This window comes from Salvelinus alpinus, chromosome 1 (assembly GCF_045679555.1).
Source record: "Salvelinus alpinus chromosome 1, SLU_Salpinus.1, whole genome shotgun sequence".
NCBI lineage: Eukaryota > Metazoa > Chordata > Actinopteri > Salmoniformes > Salmonidae > Salvelinus > Salvelinus alpinus.
Genome location: NC_092086.1, coordinates 44,596,866 through 44,621,655, shown reverse-complemented (window position 1 = coordinate 44,621,655; position 24,790 = coordinate 44,596,866). Strand labels below are relative to the sequence as shown.

The 24,790-nt window shown below is 43.5% G+C and overlaps 2 protein-coding genes across 4 annotated transcripts; one reads left to right on the top strand and one right to left on the bottom strand.

Annotated features, from left to right (window-relative positions):
• The first annotated feature begins 9,784 nt into the window (after nt 1-9,784).
• Nucleotides 9,785-11,046, top strand: LOC139577272 (protachykinin-like). Its single transcript, XM_071404275.1, has 5 exons — nt 9,785-10,069; nt 10,211-10,307; nt 10,434-10,460; nt 10,580-10,633; nt 10,730-11,046. Exons 1-5 carry the CDS (start codon nt 9,956-9,958, stop codon nt 10,765-10,767), a joined length of 330 nt encoding a protein of 109 aa, XP_071260376.1. The 5' UTR covers nt 9,785-9,955; the 3' UTR covers nt 10,768-11,046.
• Nucleotides 11,047-11,275: 229 nt separating this feature from the next.
• Nucleotides 11,276-23,337, bottom strand: LOC139577255 (histone acetyltransferase KAT7-like). 3 transcript variants are annotated; one of them, XM_071404246.1, is made up of 14 exons: nt 23,166-23,336; nt 19,300-19,447; nt 18,291-18,452; nt 17,161-17,400; nt 16,908-16,990; nt 16,666-16,752; nt 16,375-16,473; nt 15,975-16,085; nt 15,308-15,493; nt 15,077-15,166; nt 14,830-14,970; nt 14,649-14,742; nt 14,266-14,519; nt 11,276-13,668 (listed from the first exon to the last, which is right to left on the bottom strand). In XM_071404246.1, exons 1-14 carry the CDS (start codon nt 23,178-23,180, stop codon nt 13,570-13,572), a joined length of 1,809 nt encoding a protein of 602 aa, XP_071260347.1. In that variant the 5' UTR covers nt 23,181-23,336; the 3' UTR covers nt 11,276-13,569. The 3 variants fall into 3 exon arrangements, with proteins under 3 accessions (XP_071260347.1, XP_071260355.1, XP_071260364.1); XM_071404254.1 differs by lacking the exon at nt 18,291-18,452 and having other exon boundaries at nt 23,166-23,337; XM_071404263.1 differs by lacking the exons at nt 15,975-16,085; nt 16,375-16,473.
• Nucleotides 23,338-24,790: the final 1,453 nt, after the last annotated feature.

The window sequence follows — 24,790 nt, the reverse complement described above, 5'->3', positions numbered from 1 at the left end:
AACAGGTGTGCGTTTCTTTCGCCTCCAGATAGCACCAGTATTACCCTTGCTAGACAAGGAATTACAGGATATTTGTAGCCACATTACTGTAGAGACGGTTATGAGCAGTGACATGGTGGTGTTGTCGTTCCTTTTTGTCTAGAATTCATATGGACAGAAGCAGTCTAATTTATTCCCTGTCCGTTTGGAGAGTGGTGACAGTGTTTCTCATCAGGACACTCAGATCATCTGAGGACCCTCCTTAGATCACATCCTCAATCAGCCTTGGTCTGGTCTAACTCATCTCATCTCTCTGCATCCTCTGACCCTTCCCTCATCACTCCACGCCTAAACATGGCCAGAGATGTCTGACTACTTTCAATCACCACAAAGTGTCAGAGAGAAATGTCTTACCTCAACTAAAGTTTCCTTTCTGTAGATGTGTGCCTTGACGAAATGTTGGCATCTGGGAGAGTTATGCTAAAAGCACAAAGATGATTACCAATCAAATGGAATGTCTTTGTCTGCAATTAAATGAGATTGACGTCTTACATTTGTTAACATAAAACGAATACCTTGATAGTTGATGGTGGACTGGTTAACTTTATTATTGACATTGTCCAGAGAGTTATGTGAAAGCCATTGGTCCAGTTATAAATTGGTTTCGGATTGATTTAACCGGGCAAGACTTTTTTGTCACCCTTTTTTTTGGTCACCCATCAAACACATATCACATGTGGTGTTCCACAAGGTTAGATATTGGGTCCTTTACTGCTCAGTTTATATATACAGTGGGGAGAAGAAGTATTTGATACACTGCCGATTTTGCAGGTTTTCCTACTTACAAAGCATGTAGAGGTCTGTAATTTTTATCATAGGTACACTTCAACTGTGAGAGACGGAATCTAAAACAAAAATCCAGAAAATCACATTGTATGATTTTTAAGTAATTAATTTGCATTTTATTGCATGACATAAGTATTTGATCACCTACCAACCAGTAAGAATTCCGGCTCTCACAGACCTGTTAGTTTTTCTTTAAGAAGCCCTCCTGTTCTCCACTCATTACCTGTATTAACTGCACCTGTTTGAACTCGTTACCTGTATAAAAGACACCTGTCCACACACTCAATCAAACAGACTCCAACCTCTCCACAATGGCCAAGACCAGAGAGCTGTGTAAGGACATCAGGGATAAATTGTAGACCTGTACAAGGCTGGGATGGGCTACAGGACAATAGGCAAGCAGCTTGGTGAGAAGGCAACAACTGTTGGCACAATTATTAGAAAATGGAAGAAGTTCAAGATGACGGTCAATCACCCTCGGTCTGGGGCTCCATGCAAGATCTCACCTCGTGGGGCATCAATGATCATGAGGAATGTGAGGGATCAGCCCAGAACTACACGGCAGGACCTGGTCAATGACCTGAAGAGAGCTGGGACCACAGTCTCAAAGAAAACCATTAGTAACACACTACGCCGTCATGGATTAAAATCCTGCAGCGCACGCAAGGTCCCCCTGCTCAAGCCAGCGCATGTCCAGGCCCGTCTGAAGTTTGCCAATGACCATCTGGATGATCCAGAGGAGGAATGGGAGAAGGTCATGTGGTCTGATGAGACAAAAATAGAGCTTTTTGCTCTAAACTCCACTCGCCGTGTTTGGAGGAATAGAAGGATGAGTACAACCCCAAGAACACCATCCCAACCGTGAAGCATGGAGGTGGAAACATCATTCTTTGGGGATGCTTTTCTGCAAAGGGGACAGGACGACTGCACCGTATTGAGGGGAGGATGGACGGGGCCATGTATCGCGAGATCTTGACCAACAACCTCCTTCCCTCAGTAAGAGCATTGAAGATGGGTCGTGGCTGGGTCTTCCAGCATGACAACGACCCGAAACACACAGCCAGGGCAACTAAGGAGTGGCTCCGTAAGAAGCATCTCAAGGTCCTGGAGTAGCCTAGCCAGTCTCCAGACCTGAACCCAATAGAAAATCTTTGGAGGGAGCCGAAAGTCCGTATTGCCCAGCGACAGCCCCGAAACCTGAAGGATCTGGAGAAGGTCTGTATGGAGGAGTGGGCCAAAATCCCTGCTGCAGTGTGTGCAAACCTGGTCAAGAACTACAGGAAACGTATGATCTCTGTAATTACAAACTAAGGTTTCTGTACCAAATATTATGTTCTGCTTTTCTGATGTATCAAATACTTATGTCATGCAATAAAATGCAAATTAATTACTTAAAAATCATACAATGTGATTTTCTGGATTTTTGTTTTAGATTCCTTCTCTCACAGTTGAAGTGTACCTATGATAAAAATTACAGACCTCTACATGCTTTGTAAGTAGGAAAACCTGCAAAATCGTCAGTGTATCAAATACTTGTTCTCCCCACTGTATGTTACACCTTGGCAGCGTTATCAGAAAGCAAAGCATTGATTTTCACTGATGCGCAGACAATACACAACTTTACATTTCTGTGTCACCAGAGGATTTTAGCTCCACAGATAAATTATTAGACTGTATTAGTGATTTAAATTCTTGGATGGCTCACAACTTCCTCCAGCTAAATCAAGACAAGACTGCGGTACTTATTGTTGGAGCCAAAGCACAGAGAGAGAATCTAGCTGCACATTCTAATTCACGGGCAATAAAGATAAAACAAAAGGTAAAAAACCCAGGTTTTATTTTAGATTCTGTACAAAATATCAAATCACACGTTAGGAATGTGACCAAAATAGCTTTCTACCACCTGAGGAACATTGCCAACGGTTCTCTCTCAGGCTGATACAAAGAGAATCATCCATGCTTTTACTACAAGCAGGCTTGAATACTGTAATGCTCTCCTGTCTGGTCTACCCAAGAAAGCCATTGGTCAACTGCAAATCGTACAGAATGCGGCAGCACGAGTACTGACCAAGACCAGACAGAGAGCACACATTACACCGGTTTAAAGGTCTCTGCACTGGCTGCCTGTGAGTTATAGAATTCATTTTAAGATTATTCTATTGTTCACCCCAATACATGTCAGACATGTTTTAAGTTATGTACCCAGTAGGTCCCTCAGGCACTGTCCTTTTAACTATCCCAAAGTCTAGGACCAAGAGGCATGGAGAGGCAGCCTTTAGTTATTATGCCCCCAGACTCTGGAATAGCCTCCCATTATCACGCCCTGACCTTAGAGATCCTTATTATTCTCTATGTTTGGTTAGGTCAGGGTGTGACTCGGGTGGGAAAATCTATGTTTTCTATTTCTTTGTTTTTGGCCGAGTGTGGTTCCCAATCAGAGGCAGCTGTCTATCGTTGTCTTTGATTGGGGATCATATATAAGTTGTCATTTTCCTTTTGGGTTTTGTGGGATCTTGTTTTCTGTTTAGTGTTTCTGCCTGACAGAACTGTGCGCTTTCGTTTTCATGTTTGTTATTTTGTTTGAGTGTTTTTGAAATAAAATAATCATGAACCCTTACCCCGCTGCGCCTTGGTCCACTCTTCATACCACCAACGAGAGCCGTTACAGAAGATCCCACCAAAAACAGACCAAGCAGCGTGGCCAGGAGGAGTGGACATGGGAAGAAATCCTGGATGGAGAAGGACCCTGGACAAGGGCCGGAGAGTATCGCCGTCCAAGGGAGCAGATGGAGGCAGCGAGAGCGGAACGGCGACGATACGAGGAGTTAAATCAACAAAGCAAGCACGAGAGGCAGCCCCAAACATTTTTTGGGGGGGGAGGCACACGGGGAGATTGGCGGAGTCAGGGTTTAGACCTGAGCCAACTCCCCGTGCTTAACCGTGGGGAGCGAGTGACTGGTCAGGCACCGTGTTATGCGGTGCGCTCTGTGCTAGCTCCCCGCATTTGCCGTGCTAGAGTGGGCATTCAGCCAGGACGGATTGTGCCGGCTCAGCGCTCCTGGTCTCCGGTGCGTCTCTTCGGCCCAGGATATCCTGCGCCGGCTCTGTGCACTGTGTCTCCGGTGCAACTTCACAGCCCAGTGCGTCCTGTGCCAGCGCCCCGCATTTGCCGGGCGAAAGTAAGCATCCGGCCAGGACGGGTTGTGCCAGCTCTACGCTCGAGACCTCCAGTGCCCCTCCACGGCCCAGTGTATCTGGTGCCTGCTCCACGCACCAGGCTTCCAGTGCATCTCCCCAGTCCGGTAAGACCTGTTTCGGTTCCACGTACAAGGCCTCCAGTGTGTCTCCCCAGCCTGGTAAGCCCTGTGGCAGCTCCACGCACCAGGCTGCCAGTACGTCTCCTCAGTCCGGTGAGACCTGTTCCGGCTCCACGTACGAAGCCTCCAGTGATGATCCATGGCCCGGAGCCTGCTGTGATGATCCATGGCACGAAGCCTCCAGTGATAATCCATAGCCCGGAGCCTCCAGTGATAATCCATGGCCCGGAGCCTCCAGTGATAATCCATGGCACGAAGCCTCCAGTGATGATCCATGGCCCGGAGCCTCCAGTGATGATCCATGGAACGAAGCCTCCAGTGAAGATCCATGGCCCGGAGCCTGAAGCGACGATCCATGGCAAGGCGCCTGCAGCGACGGTCCCCTGTCCGGAGCCTGCAGCGACGGTCCCCTGTCCGGAGCCTGCAGCGACGGTCCCCAGTCCGGAGCCTGCAGCGACGGTCCCCAGTCCGGAGCCTGCAGCGACGGTCCCCAGTCCGGAGCCTGCAGCGACGGTCCCCAGTCCGGAGCCTGCAGCGACGGTCCCCAGTCCGGAGCCTCCAGCGACGGTCCCCAGTCCGGAGCCTCCAGCGACGGTCCCCAGTCCGGAGCCTGCAGCGACGGTCCCCAGTCCGGAGCCTCCAGCGACGGTCCCCAGTCCGGAGCCTCCAGCGACGGTCCCCAGTCCGGAGCCTCCAGCGAGGGTCTTCAGTCCGGAGCTTACAGGGGGGATTCCTAGCCTGGAGTCCCCGGCGACGATTTACGTTCCGGAGGTCCCGGCGACGATCCCTGCACCAGAGGCGCCACCGAAGTGGGGGGAGCCTCAAGCGGAGCGGGGTCTGTGTCCCGCACCGGAGCCTCCACCGAGAGTAGGTGCCCACCCGGAGCCTCCCCTATAGGTTCAGGTTTGCGGCCGGAGTCCGCACCTTTGGGGGGGGGGGTACTGTCACGCCCTGACCTTAGAGATCCTTATTATTCTCTATGTTTGGTTTGGTCAGGGTGTGACTCGGGTGGGAAAGTCTATGTTTTCTATTTCTTTGTTTTTGGCCGAGGCTGGTTCCCAATCAGTGGCAGCTGTCTATCGTTGTCTCTGATTGGAGATCATATATAAATTGTCATTTTCCTTTTGGGTTTTGTGGGATCTTGTTTTCTATTTTGGGTTTCTGCCTGACAGAACTGTGCGATTTCGTTTTCACGTTTGTTATTTTGTTAGAGTGTTTTTGAAATAAAAGAATCATGAACACTTACCCCGCTGTGCCTTGGTCCACTCTTCATACCACCAACGAGAGCCGTTACACCCATAGAACCTGAGAGGGGACGAAACTGTGGACATATTTAAAAGAGATGTTAAAACACATGTTTTAGCCTTGCTTTTCCTTAGGGTGCTTTTTAGTTGTTCAGTTTGTGTCATTCTTTTGTATGTTTATCTTATGTTTGTTGTGTAGTAAATATTTCAGCTTTATTTATTTTCGTAGGTTTAAAAAAAAAAAAAATCCTGTGAAGCTCATTGCGTTGCATTCCATGTCTGAAATGTGCTGTATAAATAAAGCTTGATTTGATTTGATTGGTGAACGAGAGATAACACTAAGGACTAATCATGCTCTCCCTCAGGAGCATTTTAGTTGGCAGTGTGAGAGGCAGCAACATGCCTGAGATTGACTGCCTACTCAGTGAGACTCGCCATTTCACTGAAACTACCTCTGTGGCCTGGGTAGGATTGAGCTGGATAAAGCAGCAATCTCATTTCACAGATTCATCCCTAGAGTTGACCCCAATGTCCAAAAAGACAATGAGGATATTAGGAACCTTTGTGACTGGCTGGGATATTGAATGCAAAACACATGGCTATGTGCTGATTGAACCACTCTTGTCACGCACATCCAATAGCACCTGTACTTCAGCCTGGAATTGGTCCATCTATCATTAGAGGGATGATATAACCAACATGTGTGTAACATGTTATTTTGTTCATTCTTGTGGTGTATATCCAGCCTGTATTTTACAGTTGAAGTCAGAAGTTTACATACACCTTATCTAAACACATTTAAACTCAGTTTTCACTATTCCTGATATTTAATCCTAGTAAAAATTCCCTGTCTTAGGTCAGTTAGGATCACCACTTTATTTTAAGAATGTGAAATGTCAGAATAATAGTAGAGAGAATTATTTGTTTCAGCTTTTATTTCTTTCATCACATTCCCAGTGGGTCAGAAGTTGACATACACTCAATTAGTATTTGGTAGCATTGCCTTTAAAGTGTCTAACTTGGGTCAAACGTTTTCGGTAGCCTTCCACAAGCTTTCCACAATAAGTTGGGTGAATTTTGGCCCATTCCTCCTGACAGAGCTGGTGTCACTGAGTCAGGGTTGTAGGCCTCCTTGCTCACACACATTTTTTCAGTTCAGCCCACAAATTTTCTATAGGGTTGATGTCAGGGCTTTGTGATGGCCACTCCAATACCTTGACTTTGTTGTCCTCAAGCCATTTTTCCACAACTTTGGAAGTATGCTTGGGGTCATTGTCCATTTGGAAGACCCAACCAAGCTTTAACTTCCTGACTGATGTCTTGAGATGTTGCTTCAATATATCCACATAATTTTCCTCCCTCATGGTGCCATCTATTTTGTGAAGTGCACCAGTCCCTCCTGCAGCAAAGCAGCCCTACAACATGATGCTGCCACCCCCGTGCTTCACGGTTGGGATGGTGTTCTTCAGCTTGCAAGCGTCCCCCTTTTTCCTCCAAACATAACGATGGTCATTATGGCCAAACAGTTCTATTTTTGTTTCATCAGACCAGAGGACATTTCTCCAAAAAGTACGATCTTTGTCCCCATGTGCAGTTGCAAACCGTAGTCTGGCTTTTTTATGGCAGTTTTGGAGCAGTGACTTCTTCCTTGCTGAGTGGCCTTTCAGGTTATGTCGATACAGGACTCGTTTTACTGTGGATATAGATACTTTTGTACCTGTTTCCTCCAGCATCTTCACAAGGTCCTTTGCTGTTGTTCTAGGACTGATTTGCACTTTTTGCACCAAAGTTTGTTCATCTCTAGGAGACAGACCGCATCTCCTTCCTGAGCGGTATGACGGCTGCGTGGTCCCATGGTGTTTATACTTGCGTACGATTGTTTGTACAGATGAACGTGGTACCTTCAGGCGTTTGGAAATTGCTCCCAAGGATGAACCAGACTTGTGGAGGTCTACAATTTTGTTTCTGAGGTCTTGGCTGATTTCTTTAGATTTTTCCATGATGTCAAGCAAAGAGGCACTGAGTTTTAATGTAGGCCTTGAAATATATCCGCAGGTACACCTCCAATTGACTCAAATGATGTCAATTAGCCTATCAGAAGCTTCTAAAGCCATGACAAAATGTTCTGGAATTTTCCAAGCTGTTTAAAGGCACAGTCAACTTAGTGTATGTAAACTTCTGACCCACTGGAATTGTGATACAGTGAATTATAAGTGAAATAATCTGTCTGTAAACAATTGTTGGAAAAATTACTTGTGTCATGCACGAAGTAGATGTCCTAACCGACTTGCCAAAACTATAGTTTGTTATATGGAGTGGTTGAAAAACGAGTTTTAATGACTCCAACCTAAGTGTATGTAAACTTCCAACTTCAACTGTATGTGTGTATTAACATAGACCTTAGCCTATGCCTGCTATGTGATGCATGCCATAAAACACATGGAAGCTGTAGGCCTACATGCTACATGCAGATCTGCCACCAGAGGTGTCATGCCCATAAGGGGAACAGGGGCACGTGCCCCCTCAGATGTGTCCTGGGGGGAAAAAAAAAAATAACATTACATTTTTTTGTTTCATTTGTTGTTATTCTTTCTTTGTAATACTACTAGACACCTACAGATGTAGGATGTTAATTTAAGGCAGTTTACTACAGCAGGAAAATAATCCTGCAGCAATACGAAATGGGAATTATTATGTGGATTATAATTCATGCACATTTTTTGTAAGGGAAAATCAAGTCTGTTATTTCAAAGTGGAAATGACAGACTTCAGAAACCTTTTTAAACCTCAAATACACTACAAGTTTAACATTTCCTCATTGCAGGAAACTTATCCTAACAGGGTGGCCTAATTAAGTTTTTGGAATCAAACCACTCGATTGCATCCCTACTTTATATCGGCATCGAACATGTCACCCTCCCTAGGAGAGGGGGTGACCTCGACAATTTATTGTTAAAATGAGAGGCTGCCTGGATCTTTAATTTATAGACCCGTGCCCCCTTCGGTCTTAACGTAGACTTTGATCTGAAGCCATTCTTGTAATTATTGTGATTTTGCTATTGTAAATGTTTGTAGGCCTGTGTAGCCAAATTCTATCTATGATCGTATGCTATCCATTTATGTTTTTGGTATGTTATTTTTATATCTGAGAATTAACCAATGATATCAGGCCACACCCAGCCATGATTACAGACACCTGTGTGTGTCCTTTGACACTATATAAACTAGTCACCCCGTAGTGTTTGTCATTATACCCTGATGAAGACAGCTTGTCTGTCAAAACGTTGGTTATTAGGTTATTAAATTACCGTATCTGAGCTCCTAGAGTGTGCGGCTCTCCTTTAATTCTGTAGCAATTTTATGAAGTTGGCTTTAGCTAGACCAGATATGTTCCCAATCTCCCAACCTCATAACTAGCTACCAAGACATTTCAGGCTATCAAGTCAGAGTAGCTTGTCTAACTATCTTATCTTGCTGCCTGCTGGCAAGGTTGGTGGACTAGAAAAGCAAGCAATTACTAAATGTACTGCACAAGACTCATTCCTTTCAATGTTTTACTCAGATTTTAGTAGAAATGCTGTGTAGCATATTTAGTTTCTTAAATTAAAAAAACACCAGTCAGTAGGATACAGACAGCTCAAGAGGTATGATTCGATATGCATAAAAATAACCATGTTGTTTTTGCATAGAATTAAGCATAATGCTTACGGCTCTAGATTGCAGAAAAAAATATGTTTCAGATGTTTGAAAAATGCTAAATTCTCCAAATTGGCAAATATCTGAATTATTGGTCATAATGAACAAAGCAATGTTATACATTCCTAATTAATTACATAATTGCGTTCTGGGTTTATTTTGTAAATTAGCTTCTGTGATTTTATATTTATAGCCCCTCTCTGACCCACCCACCAGCCATCCTCACATACTTTGTGCCCCCTCAGGTTTTTGGGGTTGCATGATGCCCCAGTCTGACACAGAGATAGAAAGAGTGAAATTACCGAATGAGAACCGTTAAGATCTAAGAAACTTTTTTCAATACATATATTCATTAGAGAGGGTTTGATTTGTCCAACATTGATTCCATTCGCCTTTTTTCACCAAGTCAACTGCAACTGCAATATATATTTCTTCAATAAGTCATTGCTTATTGTCCCAACTCAATAGTACTCACCTCTGGTTGTTCTGCCCTTATTGGATGATCATTTATCCAGAGGTAAACGATTCGAACACACAATGGGTTGAGAAAAACAACACATGCATCATGAGAAAAAGGTCAGATGGCTTTAGACAAGGCTTTAGACAATCGTGAGTTTGCTCACCAGTTGCGCACAAAGCTATGTCAAAAACAATATTTACTCTCGTAAAGATGCACATATGATGCTATATGGAGAGAGGGGCGGAGCGAAATATTGGAATATAAATTGACCACAGCGTTACCGATTGATAGGCACACGAGAGAGACCACACTATAACGCCTGTTACAACTTTGGCTTTGCTTAATAGATATCTGTTTGTTTCATACAGAAGAAACACCTGCAGCCTATCATCTATTCCCTCAAATTTACCGACATGGACGTTTTAAAGTTTGTGGTTTTGATAGTTGCAGTGTTTGCGCAGGTATACGGTGCCCTGGGAACCCCAACCAGCGACGATGGAGATATTTGGTCGATTGAAACCTGGCAGGTAAAACGCACGTCCCTCTAGTGGTTAGCAGCCAATGTTGTAGCGTCCTGCTGCGTTCAAGCTATTATTTTTATGTTTCACGTTTAGGACATCTGATAGAAGGCTTCTGTTACTTATTCACTGTTACAATTACTGTTACAGAGGGATCCGTTGGAGAGTGGCTTGGCCTTCCGCGTGGCTGACCTCACCAAGAGGTCCAAATCGCAGCAGTTTCAACAACTCGTGGGGCAAAGCTCAGGTCAATTCAACTTTCATATCTTTTGATTTGGTCTGTTTTTTGGGGGGTCATAGTAAAATAAGTTTGTATGCTATAATTCATAGAAATGATAGAAATTTGAATGAATTAAACACATTTCATTTCCAGATTTAGGAGTCCCTCAACCGATTCGAAGTAGGTGTTTCAAATTTGAAAGGATTTTAAATTAAATTATTAATTGGCCTGCTTTGGGCTATAGCCTATATTATGTTCTTCTCAAATAAATGTGTGTGTGTGTGTGTGTGTTTCATCAGGAAATAAAGCAGACATGTTTATTGGACTCATGGGTCGAAGGTCCTCAAGTCGAGGTAGAGGCAAGCACCTTACCAGATGATAAATATGTTAGCTATCATTCTTCAGAACAATTTCAATCTAATGTATTTATTCCATATTTGTTTTTCCAGAGTCACAAGAGGAATGGAACAAGTCCCAGTATTACTAGAGATGAAGATATAACTTGATTGTTCAAAGTTACTGTAATAATCAATCTTTCTCAAATTATTAATCAAGGTCAAAGCAATCCAATACGTGCAACAAAGCTTAATTGATGTAACATAAGTAAGGAATGTGTAATAAGGGTCAATAATTATTTGACCCATGCGTTTTAAAACTGGGGCAGGGATTTGCTGCAACTAATTGACATTTTATGCCTTCCTTAACTGTATCATTCTGTACTCTCCTTTGCAATACAAGCTGCTTGTCATGTTCAATCAAGTATTTTTTGTTGTTGCATAATATTAGATGGCTTGTTATGCATACAAACGGGTATATTTGTCTAACTTAAGATAATTCACACATGTCATCACTGAGAGCATTACTGAACATCAAGATTCATTAATATTGAAAAACAATTTGCTTTTCTGTGCTTCATATCAAATGCTGATCATTTGTCAGTGAACCCCTACACATGCTGCCCCAGAAAGTTCAGAAAGAACACCTTGCACACAGGATCAAGACATTTTGGAGTTTAGATTTATTGGAGAGGAAGCAAGTACAAAAGCAGGTGCACACAACTGATCTACATATTAATGCTGTACAGAGGTACTGCTGTGTAGCTACAGTGGTCTACTGCTCTTTTGATAGTTTACTGAAGAACAAATTCTTGTATGAAGGTGAACATTATGACCAGGCACACTGGTTTCAGGTAAACCGAGCTGTTCTGGAGTTGCTTTCTATAGCTGCCATGACTGGCACAGGAGGAAGCATCAAGACAACACAGACCACAGCAACATGTTGGGTGGCAAAATATGAAAGGCAGAGGTAAAGGAAGAGAATTGTTTGTGGGAAATTAACAGTTGACCTGTTGTAGCAGTGTTCTCAGGTACCAATAAAATCTACAGTGAAATGAGCTGCAAGTTCACCTGCTATAATACCTCTGTGTGATGTTAGGCCAAGTTAGCATCTATTCATGCCAAAGATGCTGATATTATAAACTCTTTATGATGAACCATGAACTTTGCAACTAAATCAAAACCATACCCCAAAATATAGTGGACAGTGTACAATCTAGTCAAAATAAGGAAGTAAACAATCTGATGGGCAGGTATATTTCAAGGCCTGTCACTTAACATTCAAAAGCAGAGGGAATGAATAAAGCCTGACTGGCCCAAAACTATTTTAACATGCAATTTAAATTGGAAATCCAACACGAGTGCTTATATTCTGAAAATAATCATAAACCCCATATTATTGGAGAATTACTTTCTTAGTTCAACCTGGATCCATTGAAATACATTTTGAAATATGACAGTGAAATATACAGTATATTTGGCAGCCTTGAATAAATACCTCTTCTCTCAGATTTTGAGCTTGTTTTGTTACTCCCCTATGACATACAAATGCACAGCTCAAATAGCTTATTTCTAAAGTACACAAGAAAAACAATAACAGCCCAAAAACGCAACAATAAAAACTCTACACAAGGATTAACACCATTTCAGAATGACAGTGAAGTTTGTCAATCCTTTACGATGTTAGTAAAGAGTTAACTTTTGACATATGGTCAGTAAAGGCCATTTCTTCTGCAACTATAAAGATGTGCACTTCATATATTTATTGCCCTATTGTGGCTATAAATTCTTGAGATGAGGGCCATACGTTGCTGTGGAACTCAAAATCTTTATATATACACACACAGCAGATGGAGGTAATTTCTGGTTTCATCCAATGTATATGCACAAATAGTCTAGCAGTCAGTAACATTTGCAGCAATTCAAAATGTTGGTGAAAAATATCCATTATTTTATCCTTATACACATAAACTGACATAAAATGGGTTGACTACAACGCAAAACAAATAGTCTCTTTTGCTGGGTACTACATGCATTGTTCCTCTGCAACATGTTCGAGAAAATCTCTTCTAATGACACGTTCAAATCTAGTTCTCAGTACGGCTAGGAATCCAGTCCTGCACATTTTAAAAACTTTCTTCAAATATACTTTGTCTTGCCAAACCTGTACCATAAAATCTTCTCTATCATTTAAATATATTGACAGCATGACTTGAACTTGACATCAAATTCGTACTTCGGCCTCAGACAGAGCCTGACTGCAAATTCCAGTTCTGTTCTTCCTCCTACTCTCCCAAAGTGTTTACTTGTGCACTCTCCTTCATGCATTTAAAAGGAATGGATTGGGGTAAGGAACTTCCTCCAGCCAACGTTTTCACCAGTCCGATGCTTTTAAATACTTGAAAGAGTGCACACTGTGGAAAGAAGGGGAAGAAAGGGAATTGGCAATCTTTCAGGAAGCCAAATTTAAAATAGCTTAAAAAAGGACATTAGCCAAAACAGCTTAAAACAGTGGTAAAACCAAACAGAAGTTAAAAAATTTAAAAATTTAAAAAAAATGTTTAAAAAAATAAATAAAGCCAAAATCAAACAGAAACACTAAAGACAATCAAGACACATGGATACATTGTTGTGTTACCTCGACCCCTCCCCAGAAAGACAGCTATATTCCCATACGTACTGACTGGCTCACTAGGTTAACATGGTTCTACTGAGAAGTTGTGTGTGGAAAGCTAGGGTCTGGATTCAAGCAACCCACCATTAGTATTCTTCTTGATATTATGATCTACTACTTAAGCCTGGTTAGGACTCTCAATAATAATGATCAATAATTCTGCACTAACACAGTATACTGATCAAAAAGTTGTTTGAAGTAAACTATTCTGATAGTGAGCTTTGAACCCAGGTCCTTGGGTTGGAGAGTTGGCGTGGTATGGTGTAGGGGGAAGGGTGTCCTATGTTCCTTTAGGTGGGGTCCACTTTAAGGCGGTGGGTTCAATAGTCTTGCTGCTGCCACGCTTGGTCTCCTTGGCTTTCCAGTCGTCGATTAGGTCCTGGAGGAGATAGTTAGCATGTTAGCCTCAGAAGCCAAGATTTGTCACGTTCTGTTCCAAATCCTGTGGAAGTTCTCCCCAAAATTAAAATTAAAAAAGGACAGACAACAGTGGTATAGATGGAAACTAGACATGTTGCCACTTTCAAACCTATTAAATATTTAGCATGTTTCAGATTTTTTTTAAATTAATACACAACTAACACAGCATAGGCAAACTGTCTGACACGGTAGAAAGAGAAACAAAGCATTTTTTTTTTAAAGCAAAAAAAAAAAGCCTCTCTGAGGGGAAATGTCACTAATACTCAAAATCCAATACCAAAGTTCTCCAGACTTCCAATAGTAAAGTCAACGTGACGAGATTTGGAAGGATGGCTCCGTGAGGTTAGTAGCACGTTAGCACTGCTCGGCTCATGATAAGTGGATGTCCACGACAATATCGAGACTGAACTGACGTCTAATGAAATAACCCAAAACCCAACTAATTCCACAGTTAGTTGGAGAAATGCCCAGGCCGTCATACTAAATCAGAATTTGTTCTTGGCTGATTAAATGATATATAAAGAATAAATATATGAAGAAATGGTAGGTGACATACCTGTCTCTTCAAGACTAGGTGCTTCCCTTTCCAGTACTTGAGCATCTGGAGGGACTGCAGGGTGCTGACGATGTCCACTGGGTTGACGGCTGTCTCCTGGCTGATCTCCTTGATGGAGATCTCCTTCCCCTGGAACTGGTTGAGGTAGCGCAGCAGCACCTCCTTCCAGTAGGACCTGTAGCTGATTAGGCCCAGGTCTGAGAGGGGCCGCTCTGGAGAGCCCACCTTCTCCTCCACCTTAGACAGTAGGTAACCTGGGAGAGGGCAGACCACACACAGGGTCACACAGAGACCAGGGTTAGAGAGAAACCAGGACCAGACACGGGGTTACAGAGAGATCAGGTAGAGTTACAGAGAGACCACAGGGTAGTGGCTGTACTCACTGAAGTCAATCAGCATCTTTCCGTAGCCCTGCCTCATGTACTGTGGCATGGTGAGGATACAGGAGACATTGTAGTTCAGGAACGAGTTCTTCTCCTAAAATGCGAGGGCATAGACATTTTGAGTTTGAGAAAAGCAGTTTATAAATAAAACGTAGCATTATAACTACGACTGACTGGTTACCTTTGAGAAGTAGCCAACAAGATGGCAGCCGGTGTTGTCAGCCTCTGTCATGACGTAGAAGAGGAAGGGCTCCACGTCGTAGTATAGGGTCTTGTGGTCCAGGAAGAGCTTAGCCAGAAGGCACAGGTTTTGGCAGTAGATCTGTGGACGATAGGGTCATTTAGCAGGGCTATGGTCAGAGCAGGGTAGTCAGAACATTCACAAGGCAGGATAACATAACATTCCCGGAACCACAGAAATCTCTCACCTTGTTCTTTTTACCGTCCACCTCAAAGACGGAGATGTTTCCCTTTCGATAGATCTCATCCCCTGGTGGGTGTTTCCAGACACACTTGGCCTGTACAGGGGGAGGGACAGCACCGATCATCATACAAAAACCTATTGAGAACTGAGATCCACTCTGAAATGTCTGAATCCATCCATAAAGAACAATCAGAAAACACCAGAGAAACGAATTGACATGCACCAACGCTCTCACCATGTGCCGGCGCAGGATGGTCAGACTCTTCATGTACTTGAGGCAGAACTCACACATGTAGAGGCGTCCCAGGCGGGCGTACTCCTCGGGGTAGGGCGAGTGGTACCAGGTGTCTAGCTCGTACCGGCCAAACACGATGGTCTTGATCATGTTGCTGCCCTCCGCCACCTGGCCCTGCAGCTTCTCCTGCACCAGGCGGAGGACAGGGAGAGGGGACAGAAAAGAGAGGAGGAAGAGAGAGGTTTGACCAACGCAGCGAGGGAGTGGGGCAGGCCAAACGCCACGGGAGGAGAACTCATTACTCTCCGTGGAAGCGACCACAGAGAATACGCTTTAATTTGGAAAAAAGGTTAGAAATATGTGTAGAAAGGATAAGCGAGAGCTTTGATTTGGAAGACTGAAAGGGGAGCCTCTTAAAGATATCGGCTAGAGTAAATCTAGCTCAAAGAGAGCGAAGAAGAACTTCTCCATAAACTACCCGGTCTTGTAACTGACAACACCAGACAGTGTGAGAAGCCAGATTACCCAGAATGCTCCCCGTCTGGCACTGCCCACCATAAACGGTGAGAGCTGGGCGTCGACTGGGCCCAGTCCAGACAGTCACTAGTACAGGCTCAGGAAAAGAAAGAGGAAAATGGGAGGAAGGGCGATGAGTTCTCTCTCTTACAAGATCCTCCGAAGCACGTGCCTGGGCTTTTCGAAAGAGCTCCAGGTCGTAATCACTTGTGATGTTCTCCAGGAGGGGCTCTCGGTTGTTGCCGTGGGACTGCCGGTGATCCTGGGACATCAGAGAGGGAGAAGAAGCCTTTAGCCTCAGAACAATCAGCACATCTCTTCAACCGGACACATTATTTACCTTCAACATATCTGTTGTCCGAACAGTTGTCAAACTGTGCTTGCAAGACACTTTTTAATTTTGCAAGTATTATATTTGTTTACCTTTCGTATGGGATAAGAGTGTATTACAACGCGTAGGCTACAAGGAAGCTTTTTCTTCTGGCACTAATGGAAAAGGGTCGTTTTTTCTTTCCTAGAGTTTGGATTAGAGGTCAGATCATCACACTCACCATGTACTGGTCTTTCTGCTCTTTTAGCAGACCCGAGTTCCTCTTCTTCCTCATTTCAGTCACCTTCTCCTTGTACCTCATCTGCCTCTCCGTTGGGGCCTAATCCATTATGCAATGTTATGATACTGCCATGACACTGCCTGTAAATCCAAATCCTTAACTCATTTGCACCCTATTGCCTTTCTTGAAACATTTACTGCAAGGAAGGACAAATCCAAACCAAAAACAGTAGCGTAGTAATAAAATGAGATGGTTGACCAAATGAAAGGCCCAGGATCAGGATCATAGTACCTGGTGACGGGTAGCGTGTCTGTTCTCATCCTGCCGGTGGGACAACGTCCGCTCCTCCACCTGTTTGTCACGAGAGGAGGCCCTCGTCTGTGAAGAGAAATCCCGTTTGGTAAGCCATCCCTACTAAAGATATGCCTGCAGTATGTTGTTTTATTAAGTAGTAGGCAGACAGACTTCAGACACGGCCAAAAGAATCACACACCTCAACACTAAAGCCAACTTCCAAGGTCTTGTAGATTTACCTTGCATTCATCTACAGAGAGGTTGTGGAAGAGAGGGCAGCCAGATATTGAGAAGTGCCTCTCATGTTTCCCTGTCAAATGGCCTGAAAAACAAATAAAACAGAACGTCAAGTGAAACAAATGCAGAACATAACAATTAACAGTGTGTGTTTTGAAGGTGTAGCATTCACATTGCACAAAAAGTCAACTATGTAAATAAAATGTCCTGTCCTCATTGACGGTGGAGCTGACAGTTAAGAATGAGATCATTTACCCAGGGAGTTGCAGCCTGGTGTGGGGCACTTCATGTTGAAGTTGTAGCTCTCGTGGAAGCGGCGGCGCTTGGGCCTGTGGGAGACGTCGCTGCCAGAGTCTTTGAGTGACAGCTCCTTGGCCAGGCTCTCGTCATGAGAGGCGTTAGGGCTGGACACGTCAATGTCCGACTCCGATGAGAGGGCGTTCCCTGTTGGGGTGCGGGGCGGAGACTCGTCCTGGTCTGCTGCTCGCTTCAGGTCTGGAAGAGCCAACGAGGAGAAGAACACATGTAAAATAATTGTTATACTCACAAGCCCGACAGACACCTCACATTTTTTTTACCTTTATTTAACTAAGCAAGTCAGTTAAGAACAAATTCTTATTTACAATGACGGCCTACCCCGACGACGCTGGGCCAATTGTGCGCCGCCCTATTGGACTCCCAATCATGGCCAGTTGTGATACAGCCTGGAATCGAATCAGGGTCTGTAGTGACGCCTCTAGCACTGAGATGCAGAGCCTTAGACCGCTGTGCCACTCAGGAGCCCACAGTACCATGTTTATACAGTTTCAGGACACAAGATTCCATTTTGTTGTGATGCTGTTATACACACACTATGCTATATATTTTTTGTCAATGTTGGTGATGCATTTGTTTTTCACAAAATTCTTGCACGCCCCCTTCAGGTTTTCCCAAGGCATGTTTTTCCAAAGGCAAAAAGTGAGGGGTATGAAATAGGACAAGAGGGGATGATGACTCATCGTGACACCAAACACCCAATACATGATCGCATACAATGACCCCACCACACCAGCAACAGAACCCAAAGGAATGAATAGGGATGGTAGCTACAAGCATAGGCTGCAATTTTCAGCCGAACTGTCTGAGTAACCAGTAGAAACATAACAAATGAGTGGAATAACATGTGGAGGACAACACAAGCTCAAATCATCTGTTTGAGGACACAAGTCCAAAACAAACTTAAGAGTAGAAATGCGCTGGTTGAGCACCACTGCCTCTTCGAAAACTTAAAATGATACAATGAAAAAATATCATAAATAACGCAGTGGGTGGCCAGCTCTCAGGTGTGGACAATGGAGCAGGGGGGAACTGTGAGAGAAAGTGACCATGCTGCCTCATCCTCCTACCCTCCACATGCTGCTCCGTGTCCGACCCCGAAGAGCGACTCTGGCGCAGAGGGTATTTCTTGGGGGTGACCGGCGGCCCTTGCTGCAGACTACGGCTACGGGTCACTCGCCGGGCAGAGAAGGTCACCACCTCTGCTGGGCTGATCTGGACAGGGCTGGAATCTAAAAACATTTTTTTTTTAACAGGCATCTTCAGGGGTCTCTGGCCCTCAGCAGTAATGTAGCAGGCTAGGAGCTACAAGTCTTCTGTCTCGTCAATGGAGAAATCCCTTTCAAGCAGAGACACTTACACTCCCTTAACAAACATATTCATTTCCACAACATACCTGACCATATAGGATTCATATACAGGCAACAAAACAAAACATAGGCCCAAGCAGTAGGCTACTTGTTGTATATAACAACTTAATAACAATATCAGTTCAGTTGTCACATTGAGGACCAAGGGACATGCCAAGCTTTTCAAAAACCACATAGAATGCATCAAGTTTTATTTCAATAACAAAAGGGAGTGGGAACTATATTATCGTCTACTCAAACCATGACAGCCAGACCGAATAGGGATCAGGGGGGATGACTGCTGTCTAAACCCATTCGCAGTTTATGAGCTTGAATGCTGATTTACAATGGCTATTGTACAGCAAGCGACAACAACACATGAGCACATCTATGGGTATATCTACAGACAAAAGAGAACCCCAGCATTACAGTCAGTATCTTCATTTTGAATCTTCTGACTTAGATTATTGTCACAACATTTGGTTCAATGACCGAGACTGAAAACTCATAGGGCTGGAATCCAAGGGATTCACATAGGATGCATAGTTATTCAGCAGATTCTTGATGCAGAAACATAACAATATAAATATCTTGGCCATCTCATGACAGTTCCATATCAAAACTGCACTGTTGGTTAAGGGCTTGTAAGCAAGCCACTGTAAGGTCTACTACACCTGTTGTATTCGGCGCATGTGACAAATACATTTTGATTTGAAAACAGCATATTTACCTTGAGAACTTTGGCTGAGTCGCAGCGATGCCCGGGTGAGGCGCGTGTTCCTCCGTGTTCTCCCATAGGTCTCGATTCTATCTGTGTGCTCATGGTCAGCAGAGAAGTCTGAATCTTCAGTGCCCTCAGAGCTGCTCCCAGCATTCCTCTTTCATAGAACAAAAGGAAAGATTGATCGTCAGTTATGCACATCAGTAACATAAACATCACGATTCTTTGGTTTGGTTTCTGTTAGCTTGTATGAACAAAAATGCTATCGTTGAATCCATTTATGATTATCATGAAGCATCACTTGTGTTCCCCAATCTTCCTATCTTCCAACAACATGTGGGAGGAAACAGCCCAATAACTGCGACGTGAATAGGCTATATTCAGTAGCCTACAGTGCATTCGGAAAGTATTCAGACCCATTGACTTTTTCCACATTTTGTTACGTTACAGCCTTATTCTAAAATAGATTAAATCGTTTTTTCCTCCTCAATCTACACACAATACCCCATAATGACAAAGCAAAATGTTTTTATTTTTATTTTAGCAAATGTCAAAAATATATATCACATTTACATACGTATTCAGACTGTTTACTCAGTACTTTGTTGAAGCACCTTTACCCATTCTTCTCTGCAGATCGTCTAAAGCTCTGTCAGGTTGGATGGGGAGCATCACTGCACATCTATTTTCAGGTCTGTCCAGAGATGTTCGATCAGGTTCAAGTCTGGGCCACTCAAGGACATTCAGAGACTTGTCCCGAAGCCACTCCTGCGTTGTCTTGGCTGTGTGCTTAGGGTCGTTGTCCTGTTGGTAGGTGAACCTTCACCCCAGTCTGAGGTCCTGAGGGCTCTAGAGCAGGTTTTCATCAAGGATCTCTCTGTACTTTGCTCCGTTCATCTTTTCCTCGATCCTGACTAGTCTGCCAGTCCCTGCCACTGAAAAACAACCCCACAGCATGATGCTGCCTCCACCATGCTTCACCTTAGGGATGATGCCAAGTTTACTCCAGACTTGGTTTCATCAGACCATAGAATCTTGTTTCTCATGGTCTGAGAGTCCTTTAGGTGCTTTTTGGCAAACTCCAAGAGGGCATGTGCCTTTCACTAAGGAGTGGCTTCCGTCGGGCCACTCTACCATGAAGGCCTGAAAGGTGGAGTGCTGCGGAGATGGTTGTCCATCTGGAAGGTTCTCCCATCTTCACAGAGGAACTCTGGAGCTCTGTCAGAGTGACCATCGGGTTCTTGGTCACCTCCCTGACTAAGGCTCCGATTGCTTAGTTTGGCCGGGCGGCCAACTCTAGGAAGAATCTTGGTGGTTCTAAACTTCTTCCATTAAAAAAGGATTGAGGCCACTGTGTTCTTGGGGACCTTCAATGCTGCAGAAATGTTTTGGTACCCTTCCCCAGATCTGTGCCTCGACACAATCCTGTCTTGGAGCTCTTCGGACAATTAATTCGACCTCATGGCTTGGTTTTGCTCTGACATGCGCTGTTAACTGTGGTACCAGTCAAGTCCAATCAATTACATTTACCACAGGTGTACTCCAATCAAGTTGTTGAAACATCTCAAGGATGATCAATGGAAACAGGATGCACCTGAGCTCATTTTCAAGTCTCATAGCAAAGGGTCTGAATACTTATGTAAATAAGGTGTTTAAAAAAAATACATTTTCAAGAATGTCTAAAAACCTGTTTTTGCTTTGTCATTATGGGGTATTGTGTGTAGATATTAGTTGTTTAAAGAAAATATATTTTAGAATAAGGCTGTAACGTAACAGAATGTGGAAAAGGGGAAGGGGTCTGAATACTTTCCGAATGCACTGTATATCCCCAATATAGCTCCGGTCTCCCCTAATCTGCATCGGATGCACTCATAAATTCTCTGCTACTCACAGAATGTTTCAGCTTTCTCAAGTTATGATGCTGCGTGCATTTCATCAAATGCTCGCAGTCAAACAACAAATAATAATGCGACATAGGTTCTTTTCCTGTGTTTAGTCCAGACTGCATTCTCACCTGCAGTGAACCGCACCACGGTATGAATTGAATCGGACCGAGTACACCCTTTTTGAACAAATCATGGTGCGTTGTTCAGTGTGCTCCCAAGTGCATATAGTAATCACACCAGTCCAAACGAGCCTAACTAAGGGGGTAAACGCACCAGAGGTCGGAAAAAACGCACCAAACCAATTGTGTGAAAGCCCCCTACAACTACAAAAACATGTGGCAAAGAAATGTACTTTATGTCCTGAATAGAAAGCGTTGTTTGGGGCAAATCCCAACACATCACTGAGTACCACTCCTCATATTTTCAAACATGGTGGTGGCTGCCTCATGTTATGGGTATGCTTGTCATCAGCAAGGACAAGTGAGTTTTTTAGGATAAGAGAAAAGGAATAGAGCTAAGCACAGGCAAAATCCTAGAGGAAAACCTAAACACTGGGAGACAAATTCACCTTTCAGCAGGACAATAACCTAAAACACAAGGACAAACATACACAAGAGTTGCTTATCAAGATGGCATTGAATGTTCCAGAGTGGCCGAGCTACAGTTGTGACTTGAAATCGGCTGTCCAGCAGTGATCAACAACCAACTTGACATAGCTTGAAGAATTTAAAAAATAATAAATGTGCAAATATTGTACAATCCAGGTGTGCTAAGTTCTTCGAGACTTACCCAGAAAGACACAGCTGTAATTGCTGAAAATGTGATTCTAACATGTATTGACACGGGTGTGAATACTTCTGATTTAATTTTCAATAAATTAGCTAAAACTACATGTTTTCACTTTGTCATTATGGGGTATTGTGTGTAGACGGGTGAGAAAAAACATCTAATCCATTTTGAATTCAGGCTGTCACACAACATGTGGAATAAGTCATGGGGTATGAATACTTTCTGAAGGCACTGTATGTTTTGAAGCAAACTGGACTGGAGTACTAGCTAGTACTCTACATAGAAAAAAATCATAATCCAACAACATAAGCACATAAAATACAAGAATCACCCGAAAATATTGTTTACAGGCGTCAATGGTTTACATCTTTATTAATATGGAGGAGGAGCATGTGTACAAGCAACACTTCCGTAGTACTTTTCCCACAATGCACCATGTCAAAACATTTACCAACGGCCAGAATTGAAATCCACTCGGGAAATGTTCCAAAACAAACATGAACATGAAACGGACTATACATATGTATATCAACAACATTACCATACTGTTACGTTAACAACTAGCGTAGCGAAGATAATTTCGAGATGAAAATGGCTCAACAATCTTAAGGGCACTATGTGTCTTTAAACCAATTGCAAGTGAGGAAAGGCGGGACATGAGAAAATTAAACCAATTGACACTATGTTATTCCTGAATCAAGCCAATGAAATCGTTGTTTTGAGGAAGACAATTATTTCCCTCACCACCAGCAGGATTCAAGTAGCTAAAGCCAGAGGTTTGAACCTAGATAACACCTTTTCCGTACACCCTGCGGGCCTGTTCCACCAAGCTTTTGGTTCTATCACTGCTAACTGGTGGTTCATCTGTTAGCTAGATAACTACGTTAACTAGCTAAAACGATTGTGAAATGATGTTCAAATGCGCCCCATCACTATAGCCATGAATGCACACACTCACAGATAGCTAGCTAGATCAGTATCGCATCAGCTTGCCATGGCATTTGTGCTATTCTAAATGTTACACAAAATGTATTGTGCTATGCTTTAACGCAAACTAGGGCTCAATTAGCTCCTATTTGTCACGTTATAGTGACATGATAGCTAATTAGCTAAACAAATTAACATTACATATAGCTAGCATGAGTCAGTCACCTGTATTTTACCACCAACGTTACGTATCTAAATCAACCAAGTTCTTACCTTTCTCCGAGGCATATTTCACTTTAACGGCGTCTGTTTTAAGACGTTGGCTATCCCTTAGCAGTAAAAATAAACACAGCGTTTTAAAATGAAAATGCTCACTAAAGAAACTGGTTGACTGGACATACCGCTCAACGTTTGTCTCACACTTCCGTGGTATGTTCAAGCAAGTCGACACGTTTCGGAATGTTTTGAAACGGTTCAACTGTTATTCAATTGGCCACTAGATAGCAGTGTTGTATCTTGTACATGATGGTCCCTTGTGTAAAGGCCCCTTGCTATTCGGAATCCTTGGGATGTCCCTACCCCCCACATTGAAGTTGAAATGTAAGGTTAGGGTTTAGAGGTAAGGACATCCCAAAGGCCCAGATAGTGTAAATCAAATTAAATCAAAGTTTATTTGTCACGTGTGCCGAATACAACAGGTGTAGACCTTACAGTGAAATGCTTACTTACAGGCTCGAACCAATAGTGCAAAAAATGTATTAGGTGACAAATAGGTAGGAAAATAAATAAATCAACAGTAAAAAGACAGGCTATATACAGTAGCGAGGCTATAAAAATAGCGAGGCTACATACAGACACCGGTTAGTCAGGCTGATTGAGGTAGTATATACATGTAGATATGGTTAAAGTTACTATGCATATATGATGAACAGAGAGTAGCAGTAGCGTAAAAGAGGGGTTGGCGGGTGGTGGGTGGGCCACAATGCAGATAGCCCGGTTAACCAATGTGCGGGAGCACTTGTTGGTCGGCCCAATTGAGGTAGTATGTACATGAATGTATAGTTCAAGTGACTATGCATATATGATAAACAGAGAGTAGCAGTTAGTCTGGGTAGCCATTTGATTAACTGTTCAAGAGTCTTATGGCTTGGGGGTAAAAACTGTTGAGAAGCCTTTTTGTCCTAGACTTGGCACTCCGGTACCGCTTGCCATGCGCCAACCAAATACTTCTCCGACAGAGTTCAGTGTGTCAAATCTGAGGGCCTGTTGTCCGGGCCTCTGGCAGTCTCTATGGGGGTGCCACAGGGTTCAATTCTTGGGCCAACTCTCTTCTCTGTATATATCAATGATGTCGCTCTTGCTGCTGGTGAGTCTCTGATCCACCTCTATGCAGACGACACCATTCTGTATACTTCTGGCCCTTCTTTGGACACTGTGTTAACAACCCTCCAGACGAGCTTCAATGCCATACAATTCTCCTTCCGTGGCCTCCAACTGCTCTTAAATACAAGTAAAACTAAATGCATGCTCTTCAACCGATCGCTGCCTGCACCTGCCTGCCCGTCCAGCATCACTACTCTGAACGGTTCTGACTTAGAATATGTGGACAACTACAAATACCTAGGTGTCTGGTTAGACTGTAAACTCTCCTTCCAGACTCACATAAAACATCTCCAATCCAAAGTTAAATCTAGAATTGGCTTCCTATTTCGCAACAAGCCATCCTTCACTCATGCTGCCAAACATACCCTCGTAAAACTGACCATCTTACCGATCCTCGACTTTGGCGATGTCATTTACAAAATAGCCTCCAACACCCTACTCAACAAATTGGATGCAGTCTATCACAGTGCCATCCGTTTTGTCACCAAAGCCCAATATACTACCCACCACTGCGA

Coding starts and splice junctions, on each gene's coding strand:
- LOC139577272 (XM_071404275.1), top strand. CDS start 9,956: ATGGACGTTTTAAAGTTTGTGGTTTTGATAGTTGCAGTGTTTGCGCAG. Junction 10,308..10,433: donor ACTCGTGGGGCAAAGCTCAG/GTCAATTCAACT, acceptor TTTCATTTCCAG/ATTTAGGAGTCCCTCAACCG. Junction 10,461..10,579: donor AGTCCCTCAACCGATTCGAA/GTAGGTGTTTCA, acceptor GTGTTTCATCAG/GAAATAAAGCAGACATGTTT.
- LOC139577255 (XM_071404246.1), bottom strand. Junction 16,474..16,665: donor GACACGCTACCCGTCACCAG/GTACTATGATCC, acceptor ATAATGGATTAG/GCCCCAACGGAGAGGCAGAT. Junction 16,086..16,374: donor AGCAGAAAGACCAGTACATG/GTGAGTGTGATG, acceptor CTGATGTCCCAG/GATCACCGGCAGTCCCACGG.